General features: G+C 40.3%; 3 protein-coding genes across 4 annotated transcripts in view; 2 read left to right on the top strand and 1 right to left on the bottom strand.

The window, feature by feature from the left end:
• Positions 1-695: 695 nt before the first annotated feature.
• ctsh (cathepsin H) lies at positions 696-3,853 on the top strand. Its single transcript, XM_004553186.6, has 12 exons — positions 696-852; positions 1,041-1,072; positions 1,232-1,337; positions 1,425-1,495; positions 1,577-1,681; positions 2,103-2,189; positions 2,282-2,337; positions 2,426-2,507; positions 2,617-2,685; positions 2,768-2,874; positions 3,298-3,423; positions 3,511-3,853. The coding sequence occupies exons 1-12, from the start codon at positions 789-791 to the stop codon at positions 3,578-3,580; spliced, it is 975 nt and encodes a 324-aa protein (XP_004553243.2). The 5' UTR covers positions 696-788; the 3' UTR covers positions 3,581-3,853.
• Positions 3,854-6,225: 2,372 nt separating this feature from the next.
• On the top strand, positions 6,226-15,140 carry blm (BLM RecQ like helicase). 2 transcript variants are annotated; one of them, XM_024803051.2, is made up of 22 exons: positions 6,226-6,563; positions 6,795-6,855; positions 6,946-7,519; positions 7,611-7,746; positions 8,187-8,287; positions 8,393-8,507; positions 8,598-9,241; positions 9,501-9,677; positions 9,759-9,877; positions 10,909-11,022; positions 11,146-11,244; positions 11,342-11,490; positions 11,634-11,740; positions 12,031-12,191; positions 12,342-12,537; positions 12,625-12,815; positions 12,900-13,044; positions 13,164-13,363; positions 13,632-13,827; positions 13,914-14,036; positions 14,414-14,612; positions 14,744-15,140. In XM_024803051.2, the coding sequence occupies exons 1-22, from the start codon at positions 6,469-6,471 to the stop codon at positions 14,919-14,921; spliced, it is 4,080 nt and encodes a 1,359-aa protein (XP_024658819.2). In that variant the 5' UTR covers positions 6,226-6,468; the 3' UTR covers positions 14,922-15,140. The 2 variants fall into 2 exon arrangements, with proteins under 2 accessions (XP_024658819.2, XP_004553240.3); XM_004553183.3 differs by having other exon boundaries at positions 6,795-7,519.
• Positions 15,141-15,964: 824 nt separating this feature from the next.
• frmd5a (FERM domain containing 5a) overlaps positions 15,965-25,207 on the bottom strand; it is a 71,841-nt gene continuing 62,598 nt past the window's right edge. Inside the window, exons 15-16 of the mRNA XM_004553182.4 lie at positions 20,136-20,488; positions 15,965-19,956 (exon numbers count right to left, since the gene is read on the bottom strand). Coding sequence (XP_004553239.2) covers positions 19,909-19,956; positions 20,136-20,488 — 401 coding nt within the window. The 3' untranslated portion in view covers positions 15,965-19,908. The remainder of the gene's footprint in view (positions 19,957-20,135; positions 20,489-25,207) is intronic.

The raw sequence follows: 25,207 nt of genomic DNA on the forward strand, positions 1-25,207 counted from the left end.
AATTAGAATTTTCACAAATGCACAAACTAAACATGACATAAATTGTTTTCTGATTCAATAAATGTTAAAATCCAAGTTGCAATCACATCATAACTTTCATGAAACCTGGGACCAGCTTAATACCTGGTCTACTTAGATTTTATTGATTTCCTTATTTCATTTACTAACATCACAAAAGACTTGGTAATAACGCAGGTCTGACTCTAGCAGTGAACTTGATGGCATATGTTTATCTTGTTTATTTATTTAAAAATGATTGCTTCAAGTCATACAAACCATATTATTTCACCAAAATATGCCCTTGTAGTGACATTCTTAAATGTAGACACATTAAAAATATTCAAACACAGATTAAAAAGGAGGACGCTATTAAACATGTTTTATAGCATGCTCATGCTATAAACTGGGGCTAAAATATTACTAACAGATTATATACGTTTATTTTCCTGCTGCTTTATACATTTAGTACATAATTTCCATTTCTTTAATGCCACAATGTCACTTTAGCCACAGTTGAGACGCCGCTTATTTTATGTTTATTTTAACCATTTTGTACGAAGGCAGTTGTTGTGCATTGTGATGATTATTTATTGCAGTGCTCTCCATTTTTTAATAACTATAGCTTAAAGCAAAACGCAGTCCGTGAACCATCAAACATTTACCCGTGGATCGCAGAACTATAGCCACATGGTTGTAACGGCAGCTGTTCACCTCGTGACTCGCCTCATCTGTTTCACTTCACTTTCACACTCCTGCTGCAAATACTGGCACTTGGAACAGTCGACACAATGTTCGTTTTTCTTGTGCTCTTTGCGGCCTCTGTAACGTCAGCTTTTCGCCTGTCTGATCAAGGTAAGTCGCTTCTTTTGTTTGGTAAAGTCCGCTTTACATTCTTATTCCTTTAGTGCTTTTTTGCTTTGACATTTGCGCTACACCAGCTTTCGCTTTCATATTTACGGCCACGGCGTCTGTTCTATTGTTTCATGTTCTTTATCGGACACTTTTTAACATTTTTTTTTTTTAACATGGATTATTTACAGACGAGTTTCACTTCAAGTCATGGATGGCACAGGTAGGTTATAGCGCCGTGACATAAGCAAAAGATTGCGCTCAGTATGTTGTTATGAGGAAGTTGTCTGGTGAGAAAATCATAGTAACAACGTGGCTCAAGTGGGTACTGCATCAAACTTAAAAATAAATGTCTAAATCAACACCCTTCCTCCATGTACAGTACAACAAAGGGTACAACTTGAAGGAGTACTACCAAAGACTGCAGATATTCACAGAGAACAAGAAGAGGATTGACAAACACAATGAAGGAAACCACTCGTTCACAAGTAAGACCTCTTTGTGTTTGCATTAACGTTTTGTTTCACGTGGCTCATCCTAAAGTGCTTTCACCTGCATTTCCTCTCTTCCTGCAGTGGCACTGAACCAGTTTTCAGACATGACATTCAGTGAATTTCGAAAGTCCTTCCTCATGTCTGAGCCTCAGGTAATGATGCTCATACAAGAAGCATTTTGCAATGATGATTAAGCTGTTGTTGGGGTTTTTTTGACAAGTTGATTTTTGCAGAACTGCTCTGCCACCAAAGGGAACTACTTCAGCAGCAATGGGCCGCTACCAGACTCCATCGACTGGAGAAAGAAAGGGAATTATGTGACCCCAGTGAAGAATCAGGTGAGTCTGAACCTCAGACATCCACATGCATGGTTGCTCAGTCAGACAGTAGATTAAAAAAAAACATTATAGTAATAGTAAAAGGAAAAAGGAAAGCCTTTAAGGGGATGCAGTTTCCCCACAATGCAGTGAAAAATGTTACTGTTGCATGTCGATAACAGGTTAACTAAACTTACTTGCTGAGTGGCATTGCAAAAACTGTTTGCCCTTAAATAGTTTATCCAGTGTTCCTCCAAACAAAACATGTCAACAGGTCTGCTGTAAGAAAAAGGCCCAGTGTTAAGTTGAGTTTGTTTAGTATTTCTTTCAGTGCATAAAATCTTTCCTAAAATCTTTGTGTGTGTGTGTGTGTGTGTGTGTGTGTGTGTGTGTGTGTGTGTGTGTGTGTGTGTGTGTGTGTGTGTGTGTGTTTACGGCAAAGGGAGGCTGTGGTAGTTGCTGGACGTTTTCCACCACTGGCTGTTTGGAGTCTGTAACTGCCATCAACAAGGGGAAGCTTGTACCGCTGGTGACTTGTTTTTTATTAGCTGATTACGTATCAAAAATTGCACTTCATGACAAAGCATAATGACTAACTTTACTGCCTATTGCGTTAACTAGTCAGAACAACAGCTGGTAGACTGCGCTCAAGATTTCAACAACCATGGATGCAATGGGCGAGTCAAACATTTCCTACCTTCCCCTTTAAAAGAAAATTACGTGTAATTGCTCACTCGTTTAATAACATATTAATTTGTCTTTCAGTGGTCTTCCCAGTCAAGCATTTGAATACATCATGTACAACAAGGGACTGATGACCGAGCAGGACTATCCATACACGGCTTTTGTAACTATCAACTAAAAAAAAGAAACATTAAACAAAAGAGACTTTTCAGTTACAAACAGTTGTGTTTAATGGCTTAATTTATTTTAACTGTGTCTTTTTGTCATTTTAGGAGGGTAAGTGTGTGTACAAACCAGAAAGGGCAGCTGCTTTTGTGAATAGTGTGGTGAACATAACAGCAGTGAGTATCCATCAGGGATTTTCATCAAGGAAAAGTCTTTAGTGAAGCGAGTGAATGATGACGTTTTTCTGCCGTCTGTCAGTACAATGAGATGGAGTTGGTGGACGCTGTCGGGACACACAATCCTGTCAGCTTTGCTTTTGAGGTGACCTCTGACTTTATGAGTTACCACCAGGGTGTGTACACCAGGTAAGAAGATGTCATAATTTCAATTTTGTCTTTTTTTCACATTTATTAAAACATACTAAGTGTTTATATGATCACTATATTTGCTATAACCAAATGTAAGCAGATTCCTGCATGTTTGCTCCCATCATTTTTCCCCTGCAGTGTCCATGAAATGAATGGGGCAGACCTTTACTTGAACCTACTGATCAAGTCTATTATTCTTTTGATGCTCACATAAACACACATGGTCAAAACCTGTTTTTCATTTGGACAGCAAGTTTACCACAACCACTGCTGCTAAAATAAGAACTGAGAAAAGAGGGTTTAGAGTATTTCATTCAGTTTAAAATGTCAGTAAAGCTGTTACTTTCAGACATTTGAGAGGTTTAGTTCCTCTTTCTGAATAAAAGATATAGAGTCAGAAGAAACATGTTCTGCTTTCAGCACTGAATGCCACAACACCACTGACAAAGTGAACCATGCAGTTCTGGCTGTCGGCTATGGACAAGAAAATGGTACTCCTCACTGGATAGTAAAGAACTCATGGGGATCGAGTTGGGGCATGAACGGGTAATTTTTCTAATCAGTCACATGTAGAAAAATTTCCCTAAATATTATGAACCAAAGAAACAGAGTAAAAGTTTTGTCCTCTCACAGGTATTTCCTCATTGAACGTGGGAAGAACATGTGTGGACTTGCTGCCTGCGCATCATTCCCAATGGTGTGATTATTACATGTTTGCACATTACAAAAGGGCCGACGATGAAGCCAGTTCCTTTTTATATTGTTTGTATAGAGTTTGTTTTAAAATCAGCTGCCTGTGCATCTACAGATGTGTTGTTTTTCCAAAAAAGGGAAGAAGTCTTAACCCCCATTCAAGCACTATGACAGAAAGATCCAGGTCACTACACTATGAAATAAATGTAACTGAAATTATCACTTCATTGAAAATCATTCAAACTGTTCTGATAAAATTTGCAAATAAACTCTATTAAATATGTCGAGTTGTTATTCACAATGCACTGCAGTAAAAAGTCACAGAAAACAAAGAGACACAAATGTTACACCCCTCTGTGACAATTTTATTGTAAATATTTAAAAAAAAATCGGAGATTCTATCCATTGGTTTAATTAGACCATTGTGACAGGAATGTTGCAGGGTATGAAGGGCATTATCAGCAGTGTTGGGTAAGTTACTTTAAAATAGTAACTTAGTTACATTACTAGTTACTTCTCTCAAAAGTAACTCAGTTACTTCAAGTTACTCGTTACTTTCAAAGTAACTAGTTACTAGGGAAAGTAACTTCGGTTTTACTCAGAATTCTCTTGTTAATGTGTTTCTTCCATAACTTTGCCAGTCTTCTAGCTTGCTTACTTGCCACAAGTGCACTGTGCCACCTACCAATAGAAAGGAAAAGATAATGTGCATTTTCCCACGAGAGAAATTCCACGCCTGGACCGTCATTGACTACTGCCATGATTCTAGCCTACGTCACAGAGTCATGTGCGCCTTTTACATCCAACACAAAAACTGCAGTCGTGGTGCTTTCGATTGTACTCAGAACTCAGAAATTCTGCCTTCTGAATAGGAAGATGTAGGTAACACCAGACTGCAGATGAGCTGCATACAGGGCTGGACTGGGACAGAAAATTGGCCCGGAGAATTTGACTAGAGACCGGCCCACCATTATAGGAAAAATCATAAAGCCTTTGAATGAAAATAAACACTGTTGTGACAGTGATGTACACTGTTTTGATGGTATATATGCATCAATCTATCAATCGTTTGTTGAAAGATTCAGATAATTATTTTTTAAAAGCTAGACATTTTAAATGAGAATAAGAAAGTATTTCCTTGTGCCCCCCTTTCCCTGTTAATGCCCTACCTGCCCCCTGGCAACACTTTGCTAGACCCGCCCCTGCACAGTTACCAGCTGTCAGCTACCTAAAAAAGGATCCTGGTGTTATTTGTCTCTCAGAAACAGTTCATAACTTCCCTTCAACTCATTCATGTCACCTAAAAGGTAAACCTGTTTCTCCATCACCTGTTCAGCTCTGATGATCCAGTAAGGACATCTCCTGGTTTCATCTTCATGTTTCCCTCTCACCACATATCCAAACCGTATCATGACCAGCAGGTTTACAGCTGTGGCTCCAGCAAACATCAGCTGATACTAGAAATTAATATTAAATAAATTCTAACAACAGCTGATCAAGCTTAAAAGTGCTGCTGTTGTTTAGCGCGACATCGGCTGGTTTCCTCTTTCGGCACAAAGTGGGCGATAAACAAACAAGAGAGACGATCAGCTGATCATTGATCAGTTTTCATGATTGAAGTAGAAACGGGAGAGGGAGGGGGAGAGGAGAGAGAAGAAGAGGCAGCTGTGCAGCAAAGACAGAATAACTCCAGCTTTGTGCCTTTTTCATTGTAGCTGAATTACGGGACAAACTGTTCCTTTTCACCTCAATAAGAAACGCGTAATATTTTCTCTGAATACCAGACAGGACGGTTGGCAACTCTAATAACTTATGAACAAAATAAAGTTCAACATCATTAACTTCATAGCACCCACCCAGCTGTATAGAAACTCCGTCATGCTAGCTAGCACGCAGTACGGAAAAAGTCAGAATAACGAAAATAAACTCCACCTAAACATGGTTCATATCTGACCCAGATAGACTGCAGGTCATAACTTCTTACCTGAAGTTCAGTTCACACTTGGACCGGCGGCTGCCTCGGGTCTCTTTTCCTTCTGCGTCCCTTTTCCTTCATCCACCTGCTGGCCTCCACCACTTGCTAATGTTACTGAATCTGTGGAAGCTCCGCGATAGCCACCACACGAAGTAACGAGTAACGACCCTATCTAAATCCCAGTAACGACTAACGCGTTCCTGATTTTGGCATAATAACTAGTTACCGTGCTCGTTACCACAATAATAACGTAGTTACTGTAACGCGTTACTTAATAACGCGTTAGTCCCAACACTGATTATCAGTGCTGCAAACAACGTTTACCCGGTAGCTTGATTTTGTTGGGTTAGGGTTTCTGATTTTTTTTTTTGTTTTTTTAATGCAACTGGGCAGCAGAGGTCGCTATTAGGTAGGTCTTCGGTCTACTATAGCCAGTGGTGGGATGATAATTTGTATTCATAAAATCATTGCGTTTTATGTAACACGATCGTAGACGGTATTAGATCAGCTCAAAGTTACATTTTAGGCTGCTTTTGCATTATAAACAAGTATAAAATGTGCGTGTGAAACCGGCCCAATGTGTTTCGTGCACGCGGAAGACTACATTCCCCATGATACTCACGCCAAATCAGCCTCGGCCAATAAGAAGTCCGTTTGTTGAATGGGCGCAAAAATCTGTTGTCTGGGTTTACAGGTACACATTGAGAGAGTTAATCTCCGGTCAAAACAAAGGGAAAAATATTTAACTGTAATGAACGTTACTGAGCTTTACTCCAACGAGGGGTACGAGTGAAGAGCGACTCTCCGGGAGACAGGTCGCACGTCGTGTCTAGCGTAATGCTAAACAAACTGCTCGCTGCTACTTCATGAATTGAGCTCTTATTGCTAGCCAGCTAACACGTTAGCGCTGCCTCTTACAAACAATGTCCAGTCTACCACAAAATAACTTGAAGGAACAGCTAGCGAGGCACAGCAATGCTGCTCAAAGCAAGCAGTCTGTTGCTAAACCTAAACCGGGGTAAGTATGGCCAAAAAACTGCTAGCTAACTGTAAGCTTTGCTAACAGCAAAAGGATGGATACGTTTTGTTATTTACTGTACACTCTGTTTAGGGTGACAGTGCTGGGCATGCGATATGGTTTCGAATTGCGACACTTTCACCTCAAAGTCTGTAAGACTGTCTGTTAGACTAGCTGTCTTAACAGTCATATTGTTTTTATAATTCAGCTCCTTTTGTGTGTAATTTTCAGGGCTTTTTCTTTCAAAAAGAAGTCCTCATCAGGTACGACCAAGGTGGAAGTCCCTACCAAGGTAATCAGCTCAAATGTTTTGGCAAACAGGAATGTCAATGTCCACAAGAGCGGTTTGGTGACTCCATCTCCTTTGACATTTTCAAACAAGCTTGAGAGACCTCAAAAATCCAAAATCAACAACTACTCTGTAAGTTCAAAATGCAAGTCGGATACCATCAGCCCAGCAGATATTGCCTCTCCTGCATCCCAAACACCTTCAGTGGTCTCTGATATTAAGTCGGCTCCAGCTAAATCTGACAGCCTATCTTGTAGCAGTAATTCATTCAATTTCACAGCTCTGGATGTGTCACGTAGTTTTCCTGTGGACAACTGGGATGATTTAGATGACTTTGAAACACCAGCCAAGGGAAAAAACAACTCATTCAGTTCAGAAGTATCAGAGAAAAGTGGCAAACTAAACTATGATTCCTTATTTAAAACATCCAAATTAACTAGCAAGAGTGGTAAGCAAACCTGCATGGAAACAGATGAGCCAGAGGAAAATGTCAACACCGCTGCAGTTTCACCAGGACCCAGTTTAAACCAGGAACCAGCAGACTGGTCAGATGAGGAGGAACTTGCCATTAAGATGAACAGAAAACATCCTGCACATCTAAAGCATATCTTGAGTGACAGTGAAGAAGATAATAATGCTGAGCTGGAACCTTTTACAGGAAGCACAGGTAACTGGGTGTTTATTTTAGGTATACACTGGTCAACAGATTACATTTAAAAACAAAAAAACACTATGTGCTACCATGTGTTACTCTATAGGTAACAAGAAAATATGGATTGACCCAAAGACAATAGAGATAGATGACAACTCTGAGCCTGAAGATGACCTTGATTGCATTCCACCTTCACCCATCCCTGATGAGATCATTTACGCAGGCTCAGCACTGGAGACAAGGTCAGAATTTAGACTTGTCTGCATATTTTACCAATCATACTTGTGTTTGTAGCAGCCAAAATGCTCGAATGTTCTCTTTCATCCTGTAAAAAGTTGTTACTGCCAGCAATCGCTTCTCTGTAGTGATAATAGTTAGATTGATGGGGAAAGTTTTAAATATAGACAGTATATAAGACAGCCTTGGCTTCAGAGATGGTGCCAGTGAGCAAAAGGCGTAAACTTGAATTTCTTTAATGGCCAGCAAGTTTGGTTCCTCTGAACTTCCTATCTGTGGGGGAAAAGATCTGTGGGTTTCTCATCTTTGACCTTAATAAATACTTAGCTGATGAACTTAATCACTCTTTCAGGTCATATTTATTATAACAAGAAAGTCATTTTAAAAATTACGGTTGTTCTAAGAGTTAGAAACGTATCACATGACTTTCTTTATTTTCAAACAGAGCTGAATCAGCTGATGCTCAAATTGGAGACAATGCTGTGAAATCAAAGAGCCCCGTCGCACTGCATGAACCATCCGAGCTCTGCTTAAAAGACAAAACAAGTGAGTGTTGTACCTTTAAAAAAAAAAAAAAAAAATCCTATACCTCATTTTATTCAAAAGTATGTTTTGTTGTTTTTTTTCTTCCATGTATTGAATTCTTTTCAGATGAAAAACTTTTTGCTATCATGGAGTCCATTTGTGCTCTGGTTGACTCCATCCCTGAACATGAATTAATTGCTTTGTCCTGTGGAGATGAACTTTTACTGAAGAGGGCCCAGAGGTGTGTTAGCTTTGTGTGTAGTTTTGGTATTATTCATGGTGTTTTAATTAAATGTCTTTATGACCATAATCACCTGCTTTTATCCTGCAGGAAGAGAATTCTTGCAACTGGCGGTGACTGTTTGTTTAGGATGCAGCAGCCAGACAGCACAGTGATTTCTGAACCCAGCTTCAAAGAAACATCTTTTTCTAGCAACGGTGTTTCATCCAACTGCTCTGTGCCTGTGGACTCCAAGAAGCCTCCTCAGCATAGAAGATCTTCAGTCATCTCTGTGGACTATGACTCTGATCACTCTGACAGTGTTATTGATATAAAGCCCTTGGATAATAAGGACAGCAGGGCAATAGGTGTTGAAACTGACAGTATCTGTGACTCTCCATCAGCACACAGGTTCACAAAGCCATCTTTTAATATATCTGAGAAATCAAGCATTGATCTTGATGGCTCAGACCTCTTCTTCTCACCCAAGGACTCAGAGAGTGGTGCGCAGAAGAAATCGAACAACACCCCAACGTTTGTAGCTGCTGAAGATGAAGAAATGGATGACTTCTATAATGACGACTTTGATATAGATGACTTTAATGACTCTGATATCCCAGATTACTTTGACGAACCACAAACTTCATCAGCTGTGACTACAGCAGTGAAAGAGGGGGGGCCGAGCAAGTCCTCATGGGAAAAGAAACCAACAACACCTACTTCTGCTCCAAAGCCGTCAACAATTTGTTCTCCAGGCAAGTCATTTTGTACTCACTGAATCTGTTTTTGAGGCATCTGAGAACAGCCTATTGTGTCCCTCTGGTCCACAAATCTCATACAGTTCTAGATTGTTACACATTCCATGTGTACTGATTTCATTCTCCTGAAATGCAAAACTCCATATGAATTATATATTTAACAGAAAACGTATGTTTTTAAAGGTGGTCTGTCATACCTGATAAACACAGGATTTGATTTTTAAGGAACTTGTCTTTTTTGTGTCTCTATTTGCAGAACCCACCTTCAAAAACCCAGCTCATGATCGCTTCAGAGGCTTTAACTTCCCTCATTCACAAGAGATGATGAAGATCTTTCACAAGCGTTTTGGACTTCATCAGTTCAGGTTTAATCAACTAGAAGCGATTAATGCTGCACTGCTGGGTGAAGATGCGTTTGTTTTAATGCCCACAGGTTTGTAAAAGCATGCTTACAGTAGCAGTGCAGCGTTTGCTGTGAAGATGTCCAGGTATCTTAAACTGTTGTATTTTTTAGGTGGAGGGAAAAGTTTGTGCTATCAGCTGCCTGCGTGTGTCTCGCTGGGGGTCACTGTGGTGGTTTCTCCACTCAAATCACTCATCGTAGACCAAGTTCAGAAACTCACCACTCTGGATGTAAGTATGCTTGTTTCCACTCGTATATTTGATCAGAGAAAAGTGTGAAGTGCTTATGCGTGTACTTGGAAAATGTATTTAATAAGTTAATTTAATAGGTTTAAAAAGTATTTTCATTTTAACAGTTTTTCAAAACTATGGGTCAGTTCATATCTTAACTTTTGGCAGTCAGATTTGGTTCATTTCACCAGTTGGCCCCTGTCTGCCACTTGATTACTTGATAATGATTGGATTATAACATGCATCTCAATATAAGGCCCAGGGGCCAGAACTTGTCAGGCAAAGACTCCAGTTTGGCCCAAAGTAAGGTCTTGGAAAGTGTGAAGGAGGGCATCATTTTTGTACTGTTAACTGTGTTTTTTGGTTTTGGTTTTTGTTTTTGTTTTTTAAATAAGTTTTGTTTTTCCTGTTGATAAACACCTCCCCTATGGCCATTCAATTAGAAAAAAGTAATTAGGTAACGTATAAACAATTAAATAACAACAGAAAAAATCCTGTCTACAATTGAAACAAATGTTTTTTTCAAAATAAGTAATTATTTTGAAAAAACAGACATCCCGGTGCATACGTTTTCTGCTTTATGGTTAAATCACAGCCTGAGAAATGAAGTGCCACAGCCTTTTCTAAAATTTTACACATTTATTTCTCACAAGTTAAGTCCAAAGAGTTGAGCTGACAAATGTCTTTAATTTACTACAGCAGCATTTCTTTGTCATGTAGAGACTGCATTTGATTTGCTTATATTAAGATATCGGAGGGATTAACTGTGTAGTTAAACTTCCTTAGACTGACCAAAAGTTTTGCTTGTCCAGCCCACTTGCATTAATGTTTTCACTAACAGCTCCTCACTACATGGGAAATGGAACTGCGAGTCAATATTGTGAATAGTAATTTCAGTCTTGGTTTAGGAAGTTTTTTATACTTCTGCTGTTTTGTTTTGTTTTTTTTGGGTTTTTTTGTGTTGTTGTTGTGGTTTGTTTTGTGTTTTTGGTTTTTAATTTTTGTTTTTATTGTATTGCTCTACATTTCAGATTCCAGCAACAAGTCTATCTGGTGATAAAAGTGATAGTGAAGCATCGAGGATTTATATGCAGCTTTCAAGGAAAGATCCCATTATTAAACTGCTCTATGCCACACCTGAAAAGGTGAGCTTTTTGTGACTTGTAAACTAATTTTGAAAGATTTAATTGCATAATTAAACATGTCTGTAACTATAAATTCTGTAATGCTTAAAACTGACTTATTCCTCACTCCCCCCCCCCCAAAAGGTGAGTGCGAGTAACAGGTTAATCTCCGCACTGCAGAACTTGTACGAGCGAGGCCTTCTGGCTCGGTTTGTCATAGATGAAGCCCATTGTGTCAGTCAGGTATGCTCCTTTGCTTTCATGCACACCCAATCCTGCTGTATGCTTTTATTTTTAGCAGCAGCCATTTTGAATCATTCCATCATTTTAAATCTTTCAGTGGGGCCACGATTTCCGCCCAGACTACAAGAAGCTGCATGAACTGCGTCAGAAGTTCCCTAATGTGGCAATGATGGCTCTGACAGCCACAGCTACTCCCCGAGTGCAGAAAGACATCCTCAACCAGCTGAACATGAGTCGACCCCAAGTGTATGTCTTCACTTTCAGCCTCTGGCTTAGATTTAAAACGTGTGTGTGTGTGTGTGTGTGTGCGTGCGTGCGTGTTTTTCTTCTTCTTGCTGGATCAAAAAGCAAAACAGTAACTGAACATTTTTCTTCTAATGTGTTTTCAGGTTTACGATGAGCTTCAACAGAACAAACCTGAAGTACTCAGTGCTGCCCAAGAAACCCAAAAAGGTGGATGAGGACTGCACCAGCTGGATCAAGAAGCACTACCCACGTAAATAATTCAGTACTTTCTCTGATCCCGGTGCATGCTATTTTCAGAACACTGTCATAACTGCTGTGTTAAATTTTTAACTGTATATGAACACTTTAAGCCCTCACATGTCTGGAACAGTAGGTGGGAAATCAAAACAGTTTGCAGACAACAAGCCAAGTGGATTACTGTGTAGAATTTTATTATATCAAGTTGTTGGATGTTATTTTTGATAGAAATGAAATCCCTAAGTTCTTTTAAATCTGTGTTTTGTCGGGGGTTATATGCATCTGTCTGTTGTTCTGATGCAGGTGACTCTGGCATCGTGTACTGCCTGTCTCGTAATGACTGTGATGCCATGGCCGAGAGTCTTCAGAGAGCAGGGTTATCAGCCCTGTCGTATCACGCAGGACTCAGTGACAGTGACCGAGAGTATGTGCAGACCAAATGGATCAATCAGGATGGTTGCCAGGTCAGCTCAAAACTCAAATTATAGATATTATGAACATAACCAGCAGTCTGGGTACCGGCCACAAAGACGAGATCACTAGATGGTTGCGTAATTTAAATCATGGTTTCGAGTCATGCTTGAAATCCTCTTTTTTTCATTTGCTGCCAACAGGTCATCTGTGCCACCATAGCCTTTGGCATGGGCATTGACAAGCCTGATGTGCGCTATGTGATCCACGCTAGTCTGCCTAAATCAATGGAAGGATACTACCAGGAGTCGGGGAGAGCTGGCAGGGATGGAGAGATCTCTCACTGCATTCTCTTTTACTCCTACACCGATGTCCAGCGCATCAAGAGGATTATCAGCAGTAAGTGATAGAAAATCAAACCGTCCAGGCCAGTTCAGCTCCTAACATGTTTACACAGTGTCTTTTTGGCTTCTTGCATTATCGCAGTGGACAGAGAAGGTGACAGACACACCAAGGCAACTCACTACAACAACCTACACAGCATGGTGCACTTCTGTGAGAACGTGATGGAGTGCAGAAGAATTCAGCTGCTTGCTTACTTCGGAGAGCTGAAGTTCAACAGAAACTTTTGTAAGGACCATCCAGACGTCAGCTGCGACAACTGTACCAAACCCAACGTAGGAATCATTTCTTCTATGTTGATGATGTATGTAACCTACCGCCAGCTGTTTGTAATTGGCCATCAATGTTCCTAAAAACAGCAATACAAGATGCGAAACGTGACTGAAGACGTGAAAAAGATCGTGAGGTTTGTCCAGGAGAACTGTGAGAAAGTCGGAGCAAGGTTTGGCAAGACTGCTAACCAAAACAGACTGACCCTCAACATGCTTGTGGATATCTTCATAGGTACAGTACATACACAAGCAAACAGTAAAAATGCATTTGGCAGCTAGACAAGTTGATATTCCCAGTACAGTTGTTTGAATTATGTGTGGTTAAAAACTGTAAATGTTCTTTTATGTCAGGCTCTAAAGCTGCCAAGGTACAGACAGGAATGTTTGGCATTGGAGCAGCCTACTCCAGACACAATGCTGACCGTCTTTTTAAAAAGCTGGTTCTGGATAACGTCCTGGTTGAAGACCTCTACATCACCAATGGTGGGCAAGCTGTGTCTTATATCTCCGCTGGAACAAAAGCAATGAATGTGCTGTCTGGACACATGCAGGTAAGAGGTCGCACATCAGCGTTTAAGGCCTTTACAGACCTGACAGGCATGATGAAATCAATTATCAATTGTTTTTCTTGGTGCTTTTTAATTTGCTTGCAGTGTGTATTAGAAATTCATATGCTAAAACATCGGAATTTGTGTCATTTTTACTTTAAAGCCCTTTGTACACCAATCGTTTTAAGTGTCATGAAGAGAGGTAGAGTAGGAAAATGCAATGAAGTGCTGCCAGTCAATGAAAACACTACTGGCTCTCATCATTTCCCAGGTGGAGTTTTATGAGACTGAGAGCGCGTCCACCATCAGGAAACATAAAGCTGCCACGGCGAAGAACGTCTCCCGGAGAGAGGCAATGGTGCAGGAGTGTCTTAAGGAGCTGTTGGATCTCTGCAAGCAGCTGGGGAAAGCATTTGGCCTTCATTATTACAACATTTTCTCCACTGCCACATTGAAAAAGATAGCTGGTAATTAAACTTCTCAGACACAGAACTTTTTATTTAATTTCAAAAGCAAACATTTTATAACTTAACACACTTTTTGTCACATTCAGAAAAGCTTTCTTCTGACCCTGAAGTCCTCCTGCAAATTGATGGTGTAACAGAAGATAAACTGGACAAGTATGGAGCTGAAGTCATTCAGGTCCTACAGAAATATTCTGAGTGGCAGCTACCTGGTAAGAGATCCTACTGAAGTTTTGCACATTGTAACTTTTTGAATCACATGATGGTGTGCTAACAGGCAGGTGGGCAGCATGTTCACCTGAGTTTGTGAATAAGATAACTTGAAAATGAGGCGGCATAGGAGCTTCCAGTTATATCAAATTGTATCTACTTAAAATCTCAGACCAGTTTAAATTTGTGACCTCAATGTCAGAGGTCAAGGTTTCTTAAAATCTTGTGAATGTGATCAAGACATCTAAGATTTTGGCATGTCTATGAGGAGGCTGACCACTAGCACTAGTGGTTGCCTGTAGTTTTTTTTTTTTTTTTTTTTAATTTAACACAATTTGTGTGAATTTAAAAATAAAGTTAAATGTCTTCTGTGTATCAGAGGAGCAGGCTGACAGTGGAGGCGACGGGTGGATAGACACGGCACGAGGTCGCACTCGTGGAAATGATGAGGATGACACTGAATCCTCCACCTACTTCCGTAATAAGTCTGCACAGGGACAGAAGAGAAAGAAGGCTCCGTTCTTCAAGTATTCCAAGAAGAAAAAAGGATGTGGCAACACAAGCTCCAGTTCTAAAGGGTCTGTAGAGTGTTGTCTCACATTTCATCATCCAGTTGGGGATCATATTTGCCAATAGGCGTCCCTTGTAACTGAACTATTTTTCTTTTTTGCTTTCTTTTGTCTTGCTGTGGTGATTTTTGTGGATTTAGCCGTGGCTACAGCAGCAATAAATCCTGGTCGTCCTCCAGCTCCAGGGGTGGAGGTCGAGGGTCCAGGAGCTCAGCAGGTGATGCATCAGCAGCCAGGAGACCAGGATTATTGGCAGCCCCGATGCCTCAAAGCAGCCAGCGTCCGTTCTTAAAGCCAGTATTTTCACACTTGAGCTAGGACTCCTTCATCCCGTATCTGACTTTGTAGACTAGTAAGCTAATTTTCTAATCCACCAAGCTGCTGCTTCATATTGGACCAGCTAAAACTGCATTTTCTGTACAGTTATCGCATGTTTATATTGTTGTACATTTTTGCTTTCTGTGGATGGAATCCTTCCCTGCACTTTTGTGCTTATCTTATTTCATAATAAAAATAAATTAAAATTTTATTCATGAGTATCGATGTAACTTGTTTTGTTTTTACACAAAACCACACGAGCAGCTGCATCCGTTTTTAACATTTATTTCAAGTTTGAAGTGTCTTATTTAATGGCACCAGTTACAAGGGACTATTGGAGAGAAACAATATTTTATACTGACTTGTACAGAAGGTTACCTACAGTACAAACATTGGTTTTGGAATGGATCAGACTGAACAAGAACTGGATTTGGCACATGGAGATATATATATATATGTATATATACTTGTATATTTAACATAATTAAACAGCAATCTGCGATCTGAGGATAGAATGAGGCAGACTAGAGAACACGCCACCAGACATGGATATGCATATACACTCATTGACGTGTATGCACAGTTGTGTGAAGGTCTGTACTGGGAGCGAGCAAAGGGCAAAAAGCAGAGCAAGCTGTCTTGGGTTAGTTTCATTAAACCCTTAGTGCGAAAAGCACCATTCACATTAATGTGACAGGGGCTCTGGCCAGGGAGGAAATCAAGCCAATTAAGAACAAACCACCTAATTGTGGTCAGGTAAGTTGGTTTAAGTGATTGCAACAGAAATCTTAAATTCTGATTATTTTTTTAAATTTATTTTTTTTAGCTGTTTTAGCTAATAATGACTCAGATATGTAGACAACATAACACGTCACAGTAAAGTGCAGTCCAGTAGAATGAAAAAAAAGCAACCTCAGGCATGAAACTTAAGATCTTTTTGTTACAGCCTTCATAACAATCGATCAAAAGTTTACAGAAATCTGGTGGTTGGCTGTCATATGAAATTGCATTTTAAATCCATGCAGCTTATGTTACTGGGTTAATTCTCATCACGTGTATTTTACTTTTACTAAAATTCATGTTTCATCTTCCACTGCAACCACATATTTTTTCAAAAAGTACAAACAAGCCAATTTTCCTTATGAACCATAAATGACAGATATAGCTTCTGTCATCTCCCATGAAGTAAAGTAACTGCAGAAAATGGAAACGTGGCACCACAACTGCAATGTAATGTCAGGTTAGTCACAGGAAACAAGCTTGCAAAGAGTTTTGCCTGCCTGTTGAACACTAGAGTCTAAGACAGAGCTGAAAAGTGTTTTTCCCCTCTTGGTTTGGGAGATTTAAGGATGGAGAAGTCTGTAGCCGAAAGAGATGTCGCGCCTCTCTGTCTCCATTCCTTCATCTTTGCCACTTTGGTAAACTGCAGAGTGAGGATCCAGGCACAGGGAGCAATGTTTTGCTTAACAGTGAAACAACAGAAAACAGCAGAACAAACATCCACACAAGAGGTCTCTAAGGAAAATGCCATTTTAGAAACTGTGATTACTGATTGCAAAGGTAACTGAGCGTCTAAGCATTCGAGTCCAAGCATCGTTGTTTGAGTGAGCACAACAGCAAATTGGGCGAATAAATTTGGCTCATCAAACATTAGTCATCATTAGATCTTAGTATACATGTTTTTCATACTTTTTGCTCTTACAGCTGTTTATTGCTTCATGAATAATGCTGCCTTTTTTTTTTTTTTAAATTGTTGCATGTTCAGAGAGACCGCTTAAGCTACATAATGCTGAGAGATGTAAAAGGAACACTTTTAAAAAAAGATGTCTACAACAATGCAGCCTGGCTGGACTAAAGGGTCATACTGACCTCAGTGAAAAAGTAATAAATATGAAGTATGAAAGTACACAAAAAAAGTCAACCCACCCGCCCCGCTCCACCCCCTGGTAGGAAAAAATGTGCTTTTTTTTCTTTTCTTCACTTAAATAAGCTCCTACATCAACAGCGTTCTTGCTAGTGTTGCTGTATTGATTCCATGTTTCCTTTTAGCATTGTGCTGAGAAATGTCAGTGCTGTTACCTCCACCAGAGATAACTATGGCCTGTGAAAGACAATTAGCCAAAGGAGTGGATCCAGCCACAATGCCAGTGTGCAAGCTACTCTGTCTGCAGTCAGGCCATAGCCGAGGACTTATATGCTCAGATTACACAGGAGCAAACAAATCAAGTAGCACCATCAAGCCTTTAGTGGAGCAGCTGCAGGAGGGTGTGTGTAAAAAAACCAAAAAAGAAAACAAAGAAGAAAAGAAAACATTAACCCTGTACAGCCGTTGATCAGCCTTCAATTTCGAATTTACATGGTAATTAATCCTTCAGAACTTCTCTACATCTCTTTCTCGTCACCCCTCTCACTTCTCCTCCTTCTCTGCTTTAGTCTGTCCAAGCCTCCACTCCATCACCATGAATCTTGCTTCCACTCCTACATAATGACACACTAACACATACACCTGCATTTGGTGCAGGAGGTACAACCCCCCCGATTTTAACCAGAATCCAGCAGCCGCGACAGTTATTGCTCCCTTGAGCTGTGAGACGGAAGAGCCTCAAGCCTGACCAAGACATCAAGGAGCAGATGTTATCTGATATAAAACTCCAGATAAAGAAAAGATTCCTGTATGCAGTCTGTCTCCACCAAAGTCGAGATTTCTGGTTTCACATTAGTTAATTCTAGATTAATTTATTGTTTCAGTGCGATTTTCCTTAATCTGACCAACAGATACTGTATTTATAAATGCAGAGAAAAGATAATTATTGCATTAATAGTAGCTAATTTTATGCAATATTCATTTTATCAAAACAGCCTCCTAGTTTTTTTTAAATGTTAAATTTTTAAGAATGTCAAATTACTTTGTGTTTGTTTTTTTAAGAGGACCTTTTATATCCTTAAGAGTAGCTTTGCATGAAAAACAGCTTAAAATAATTATTATTTACCTCATTCTGTGCTTTAGTGCAGCCCTTCAGCTTATCTTCTGTCTGAAATGAGCTATTTCAGCTCCCCCACCCCATCAGGTGAGTGGTGGTTATGTGCGCACACAACCAGCACTGTGTGCCTAAACATGACCATATTAGGGACATCCGCTCTTACTGACATCATGCAGGTCCAAGGGTCCAAAAAACCCCCAAAAACAAAACAAAACAAAACAAAAAAAATCAAACTGTCAGCAGCCTGAAGTCTGAGCTTCTGTCTCACATGGATTATTTGCACATTTGTATACTCAACTATCTTAAACATGAGAATCCAGCATATTTAAATATCAAAAAACAGGTCCCCTTTAACGTAGATCCAGTCAGTCAGGCTCCGTCACTTCTCCAAATTCTTCAAGTAAAATAAGATATGATAAAGTTATGAAAGTCGGACATATGTTTTTGAATTATTTAGTATTGGTGGTACAATGACATTCCAGATTTAATTCAATCTAAACGGTCATTAAAGTTGCACACACTCTGCTGGTGGAGTGATGGGAGGCATGATTAGTGTTGAGTGGATCTGGATAAAAGCCCTGTTTGTTTGTTTTTTGTTGTTGTTTTTTTGTTGTTGTTTTTGTTGTTTTTTCTTTTTTCTTTTTCAGACCTCCTTCCATCTTTCCATAAATGCTTCTGACCTTACAGCGCTAAAAAAGGTATAATTTAATCTCAATAACAAAATAACATTTCAGTTCTGTTAAAATATACATGGAAAACGTGTCAATATATATTAGGAAACAAACTAATTTGTACAAAAAGTACAGTATTACTCTTATTCTAACAATAATAATAATATAGTCAGAGCAAGGTTGATATGAAACCAAAATAAATCAAGAATTCTTCATACAAAGAAATCATTGAAATTCATCGAATTTCAACGTGATGAAAAAAAAAAAAAAAAGCAAATCAAATTAAAATGAAGAAATAACAAAAGAACTGAACCAACGAGCACATTCAAAGTTCTTAATTATTAAAACCATGTCAGCATTGCACATCTACCTAGACTATCATCTACTGGTGCCAGTGAATCTTTGCTCATTGTGAGCGTTTTTCTAACCACGTCTGACACTACTGGGAAAATAACACTACAGGTATTGGTACTTATTTCACCGTATCTTTATAAAGTGTTAGAAAATAACCTTGCGAACCTTGTATACAAATGTATACTGAAGTCTAACTGTGTCTTAAGCTATCGATAATTTCTATATTCCCAAAAAAAACTCATTAACCACACTTCCCGTTTTCCATTCCACACGCCTTCACTATTATTCCCGTCAAACTGCTTTGTTTTTCTAATGAGGTTAATCTGCTGCCAACTTCTGATGGGGATGAATCGATATCAAGCGCTATTACACCACTTTGACTCATGTATGGTTCACAGCAGAAGGCCCTTTGACTCTGACGTGACTCACTTTCATCTTTTACTGACAAAATCAACTTCCTTGATCACCATTCACGACCCCTTCTCCTTCTGCTAATCGTGTTTAAAAGCAATAAATAAGAAACGAAGGCAACGTTCATCTGTTGCGACAAAAAAAACATCTTCTGTTCCGGTAAAAGGAACTGTTTAAAATCCTTTAGTTCTTTGCTTTTCTCTTTAATTTTTTTTCCTTTGTTTTATTTGAAAAAATAAAATACCTGAAATGGCTTAAAATTTAAAAAAAAAATTGCAGAAAAAAGGTGTCCTGGCTTTTGTAGAAAAAAAAAAAAGGAAAAAAAGAACAACGTAAGCGAAACGAGGAGGGGGTTGAGTGGGTGAGGGCAACTTAAAGTGGAGGAGGGGGAGAGAGATCCTGGCCCGGTGTTACCAGGAGTGGTCCAAGCTGTATGTCTGTCTGCAGGAGGAGGATGAGAGAAGCAGGGTTCATGGTTGGGACGAGGCTGCCCTCCATCACTCCGGAGTCCTAACCGTCTTGTCAGACCCCCGAACAGGTTTATGGACTCTACGACCTCACTCTCACTTGTTAATGAGCAACCCGCCCACCCAGCGGAGCTTGCAGGCAAACCACCGCCTGAGGGGACAAAAGTATTCGTAATGGAACTGCTCAAATTCGGGGGTCTGGCGGATATCAGTTAAAAATGCAATGTCAAGGTCTGACTCGGTGAGGATGATGAGGAGGAGGAGCAACACAAAGAGGAGTCCAATGGTCACAAGGAGCAAACGGAGGACACTTAAGACAAACTTATTCACCTGTTCCACCTCGCTGAGGGCTGAGTCCCCCCCTGCGCCCTCCTGTGCAGATCTACTGTCCGCACCAAAATCACCCCGTTCCCCATGCATAGGGGTGCTCGCTTCCGACTCCTTTTCCTCCTCAATGCTGCAGGGCGCTCCATTGATTTGGCGTGATACGGCTAGTTCCATGCTGTGCTCAGCCACCGGCGTGGGCAGGACGCTGTCAGAGGGGCTGTAGGCCTCGTCAGAGATGACTGCCATCCCCTCGCTGGTATCTGCGACCTGGCTCCGGGAGCGTGGTATAAAGGATTCCCCGTGGGACACTGAACGCACCGGTGTAGAGTGGGCACTGTCACGCAAGGACTCCAGACCTGCAGAGGAGTTCAAAGAGGAAATAAAACAAGGGAATCACATGAAGTAGGAAATATTACACACATTTTAGACATAAAGAACTTATATAAACTTGGCTATAAAGGGGCTTTATGATAGTGGCACAATCGTGAATAATTTTGAGACTATTTTATACAAATTTCCAAACCTGCCTGTCACTCCAAGTTTTGGTCTTTTTAACTGAAATTAGTGGAAACCACAGCACAGAGACAAGACTCCCCAGAGTGATATCTGTTGGATGCTGCTGATGCTTGTAAATCCTATTTTAGTTTTATTAGGCAAGGCAAGGTAAATTTATTTGTATAGCACAATTCAACAACAAGGTGATTCAAAGTGCTTTACAGAGACATTAGAAACAAAAACAAATAAAAAGCATGATTTAAAATTGATTAAAACAAGCAAACAAACAAACTAACTAAACACACACATTTCACACCTGTTCGCGCGATCTGAACCCTTATCGTAAGGGGAGCTACCAGTCCTTCTGTGGACGAGCTACTTTCTATTTTAAATTCCCTGAATTTAAAATACTCTCTAGACCCAGTCTAGACCCAGTTGGGGAGCTACCCAGAGCTCTAATCCCACACCTGTTCGCGCGATCTGAACCCTTATCGTAAGGGGAGCTACCAGTCCTTCTGTGGACGAGCTACTTTCTATTTTAAATTCCCTGAATTTAAAATACTCTCTAGACCCAGTCTAGACCCAGTTGGGGAGCTACCCAGAGCTCTAAACCCACTTAACAAACAAACAAACAAAACAGTATATAAAATCAAAACAGATAAAATCAGAAATAGATAAGATCAGTAGTTAGTGTAAGTTTTGAAATTTAAGCTTAAAAGTGTGGATTTGGTGCTTTATTCAAATGCAGCTGAGAATAGGTGAGTCTTCAACCTGGATTTAAATAAACTGAGTGTTTCAGCTGATCTGAGGCTTTCTGGGAGTTTGTTCCAGATATAAGGAGCATAAAAGCTGAATGCAGCTTCTCCGTGTCTGGTTCTGACTCTGGGAACTGATAAAAGACCGGATCCAGATGACCTGAGGGATCTGGAAGGTTCATACTGGGTCAGGAGGTCACTGATGTATTTTGGTCCTAAACCATTCAGAGTTTTATAGGCCAGCATCAGAACTTTAAAGTCTATGCTCTGACGGACAGGCAGCCAGTGTAAGGACCTCAGAGCTGGACTGATGTGGTCCACTTTTTTGGTCTTAGTGAGGACACGAGCAGCAGAGTTCTGAATGAGCTGTAGTTGTCTGACTGATTTTTTAGGTAGACCTGTAAAGATGCTGTTACAGTAATCAAGCCTACTAAAAATGAATGCATGGACTAGTTTTTCCAGGTCCTGTTGAGACATCAGATCTTTTATCCTTGAAATATTCTTGAGGTGATAGTAAGCTGATTTTGTTATCGTCTTAATGTGTTTTTCTAAGTTTAGGTCTGCATCCATCACTACACCCAAATTTCTCGCCTGGTTTGTGGTTTTTAGATGTATAGATTGAAGTTCTCTGGTGACCTGTAATCGTTTTTCTTTGGCGCCAAAGACTATTACTTCAGTTTTGTTTTTGTTTAGTTGGAGAAAATTGTGGCACAACCAGTCATTAATTTCCTCAATGCATTTACCAAGAGCCTGTACAGGGCCTCGGTCTCCTGGTGACATTGTGATATATATTTGTGTGTCATCTGCATAGCTATGATAGTTTATTTTGTTGTTCTTTATAATCTGTGCCAGTGGGAGCATGTAAATGTTAAACAGAGGGGGTCCCAAGATGGAACCTTGGGGAACTCCACATGTGATGCTTGTCTGCTCAGATGTGAAGTTACCTATTGATACAAAGTATTTTATTAGATCTGAGTGCTACATTTGACAATGTGACTCACTGCATTTTACTGAATGGTCTCCAACATTAGGTTGGCATCTCTGGTACAGTCAGTTTTAAGGTGGTTTTATTCTTATTTATAGGATAACTCTTTTAGTGTTGACATTGGCAAATCACAGTCATCCTTAATGAAAATGACCTGTGGAGTTCCTCAGGGATCTGTCCTCGGCCCTCTCCTGTTTTTTCTTTCTCCACATGTTATCCCTGGAATAGATCATCCATAGTTTTCACATCTAACTTCTTCCTCACATTTGTTTTAATTTAACTGTTTTTTGAATTATAATTTTCTTTATTCCTCACCGTTAACCTCATTGTGCTGTGAGTATTCCTACACCTAATATGTTAACTTTTAACTCCTCTTAAATGTTTTAATTACTTTTTCTTCACTTGTTCTTGTTGTTGTTCTTCTTCTTGCTCTTGTTACTATTAAAGTAAGCGGTCAGTTATACTTTCCATCTAATGAGGCACTCACACACACCCTTTACTGTAGTTCTGGTACTGTTGAAAGGTTTCTGTTTGACCAGCAGAGGTCTGTTACGACATGCAGACACACAGGCTCCACTTTGAGAGCTGAAATTTGATCACGCTTTCTCCACAGTCAAGCAGTTAATGTGAATCATTTTAGAGTGTCTGTATTGTCCCAGGGGGAGATGTGTTTTCAAAGTCTGTCTACACAAACTATAGAAATAACCATGGCCAACATATCATATGGATCCTCCTCTCCACCCAGTGTGCATTAACACAAATGAGCACTAATAAAGTTTGTTTGTTTTGCTCTTTGAAATTCCAATATTACCAACATTACTAACATACTCATTTTGAATCCAATCCAAATGTAATGTATATATCCTTCAACAACAAAGCAAACAACCCACACGGGCTCTTACACAAAGAGGGTTGGAGAGTGAAGGGTATCAACCCAACAGCAGGAGTGGTATCTTCTCATTTCGGTGACAAGGCCCAGGAGGACCACTGGCAGAGCAATACAAAATGAACTCAAAGCAGGCTCCTCATGCATGTTTCCAGACCAGAATCAGACTCTATGAGGGTGGCATGAGGTCCAGACCTTCTTTAGTGGCACCTGGTTGTTGCCTCCCCACTGCACCTGCTGTCTCTTTTATTTGCACCAAAGCAGAATTTAAAATGGTTTTTGTTTCCTAACTGGACAGACTGATATCCCCGAAGTTTAACTGACTTCGTGTTATACTGATCGACTATGGTTTTCTACTAATGATCGACTCCTAGTCCTACTGTGTGTTTACTATTTTCTTTCAACCCACCATTTCTGGGTCAAAATCACTAATCTGCTACACATTTCCCACAGTTGAGTTTTTTCTATTCTTATTTTGATTTCATTTCAATTCTACTCACATTGAGGTTCAACTCTGATTTTGAAATTTGGTTCTTATCTGTGTAAGTTTTTCTGTTATTCTAGTGATATTTTTCTTTTTTTGTGAAATCATTTTATTAGCAGTAGCAGAGCTGCTACTTGACTAAAAACACTATCATCCCATAGTGCTACAAGCAACTATTGAACAGAGGTTCAAAGACGAGCCAGATATACAGTACTGCAGCTGAACTGGTCATAGTACAGTACAAGAGAGGCACAGTATAGATGTCAGTGAAGACGAGCTGCTGAGATCTTTGCTGACGTAATCACATTCCCCACAGTGTCAAAGCAGCAACATTACACCTTTACTATAAAGAGAAGGGATTAAAAATCAGCTTTTGATGAGGAAGCACAACACGAAAAGGACCTTTTAAAAACTGTAAGAAAGTAGGGCAGATTATGCCCGGCACCTAAGCCTCTGCGGACATGAAACTTAAGTCAAGTGAAAAGAAAGCAGCATAAAGGCTGTGTGAATGTCAGCGGCTATCTTTACTCAGAGTAGATCTGCCTCAGCTTATCCTGTGTTCTGCTTACAGCAGCGAGCCAGTGAGTAGAAAATGTGTTTGCCATTTGTATCTGCCATATTTAGAGCTCTAAATTTTGAACACTCTAGCATAATAAAACTTTTACAGAAACCACACACACCACATTATCGTGCTGTACTCTTGAAATATGACAACAGCGACTTAAATTTGCCTGTCCAATAAGCTGGAAGCGCAGAAGACCACAGGACTTGTATCACTTTCACCTCGCTCAGGAGGCAGAGACTAATTTAGAATAGAGAACCGGCCAGTCCATGTAAAGCACACTCCTGGCTGGTTCTGTGGTGAGTTTACCTGGAGGATTGCTGGGCTGAACGGAAGGTAGCGAAGCGCCAGAAAGAGGGGTAATCTTGTCAGACCCCTGCAGCCCAGTCAGGGCAGGGTAGAGGGGCAGGACGCCCAGGGCCTTCCCCAGCAGTCGAGGCCCCAGGCTCAGCACGCGAACTTTCACATCCCGGTAGCAATGATTGATCATACGCAGGTGGACATTCACCCGTGTGGTGATGCGGATCAGACACTTCACCATGGCTGCAGCGTGCGCGTGCTTATCCTGTCCTTATGGTCCCTTTCCAGAGTCCAGGCCACAGGGTGTGTTTGTGTTAGGCCGAAGGGTTCTGCTTTAGTTGCGGAGGTGAAAGAGTGGGTTCCTACACCAGTACTACAATCACTAGCATTGGCCTGGCCTGGTTTGGCCCCACCCAACCCAGTGACATAAATGGAGTAAAAGACCCAGGTTATTTTCAGCTGGCGTATTAATACCGCTGCAAGTCACCCAGTCAGCACACACACTGGTGGGTGGGTGAGGAGGGGTGCGGGGAGCTTTCTTCAACCCACAGCAAAAGACCCTCTAAGACGGTACACCTGCTTCTGACCTCTGAGTCCACTGAGTGGTG

This window comes from Maylandia zebra, linkage group LG7, assembly GCF_041146795.1.
Source record: "Maylandia zebra isolate NMK-2024a linkage group LG7, Mzebra_GT3a, whole genome shotgun sequence".
In the NCBI taxonomy this organism is placed as follows: Eukaryota; Metazoa; Chordata; class Actinopteri; order Cichliformes; family Cichlidae; genus Maylandia; species Maylandia zebra.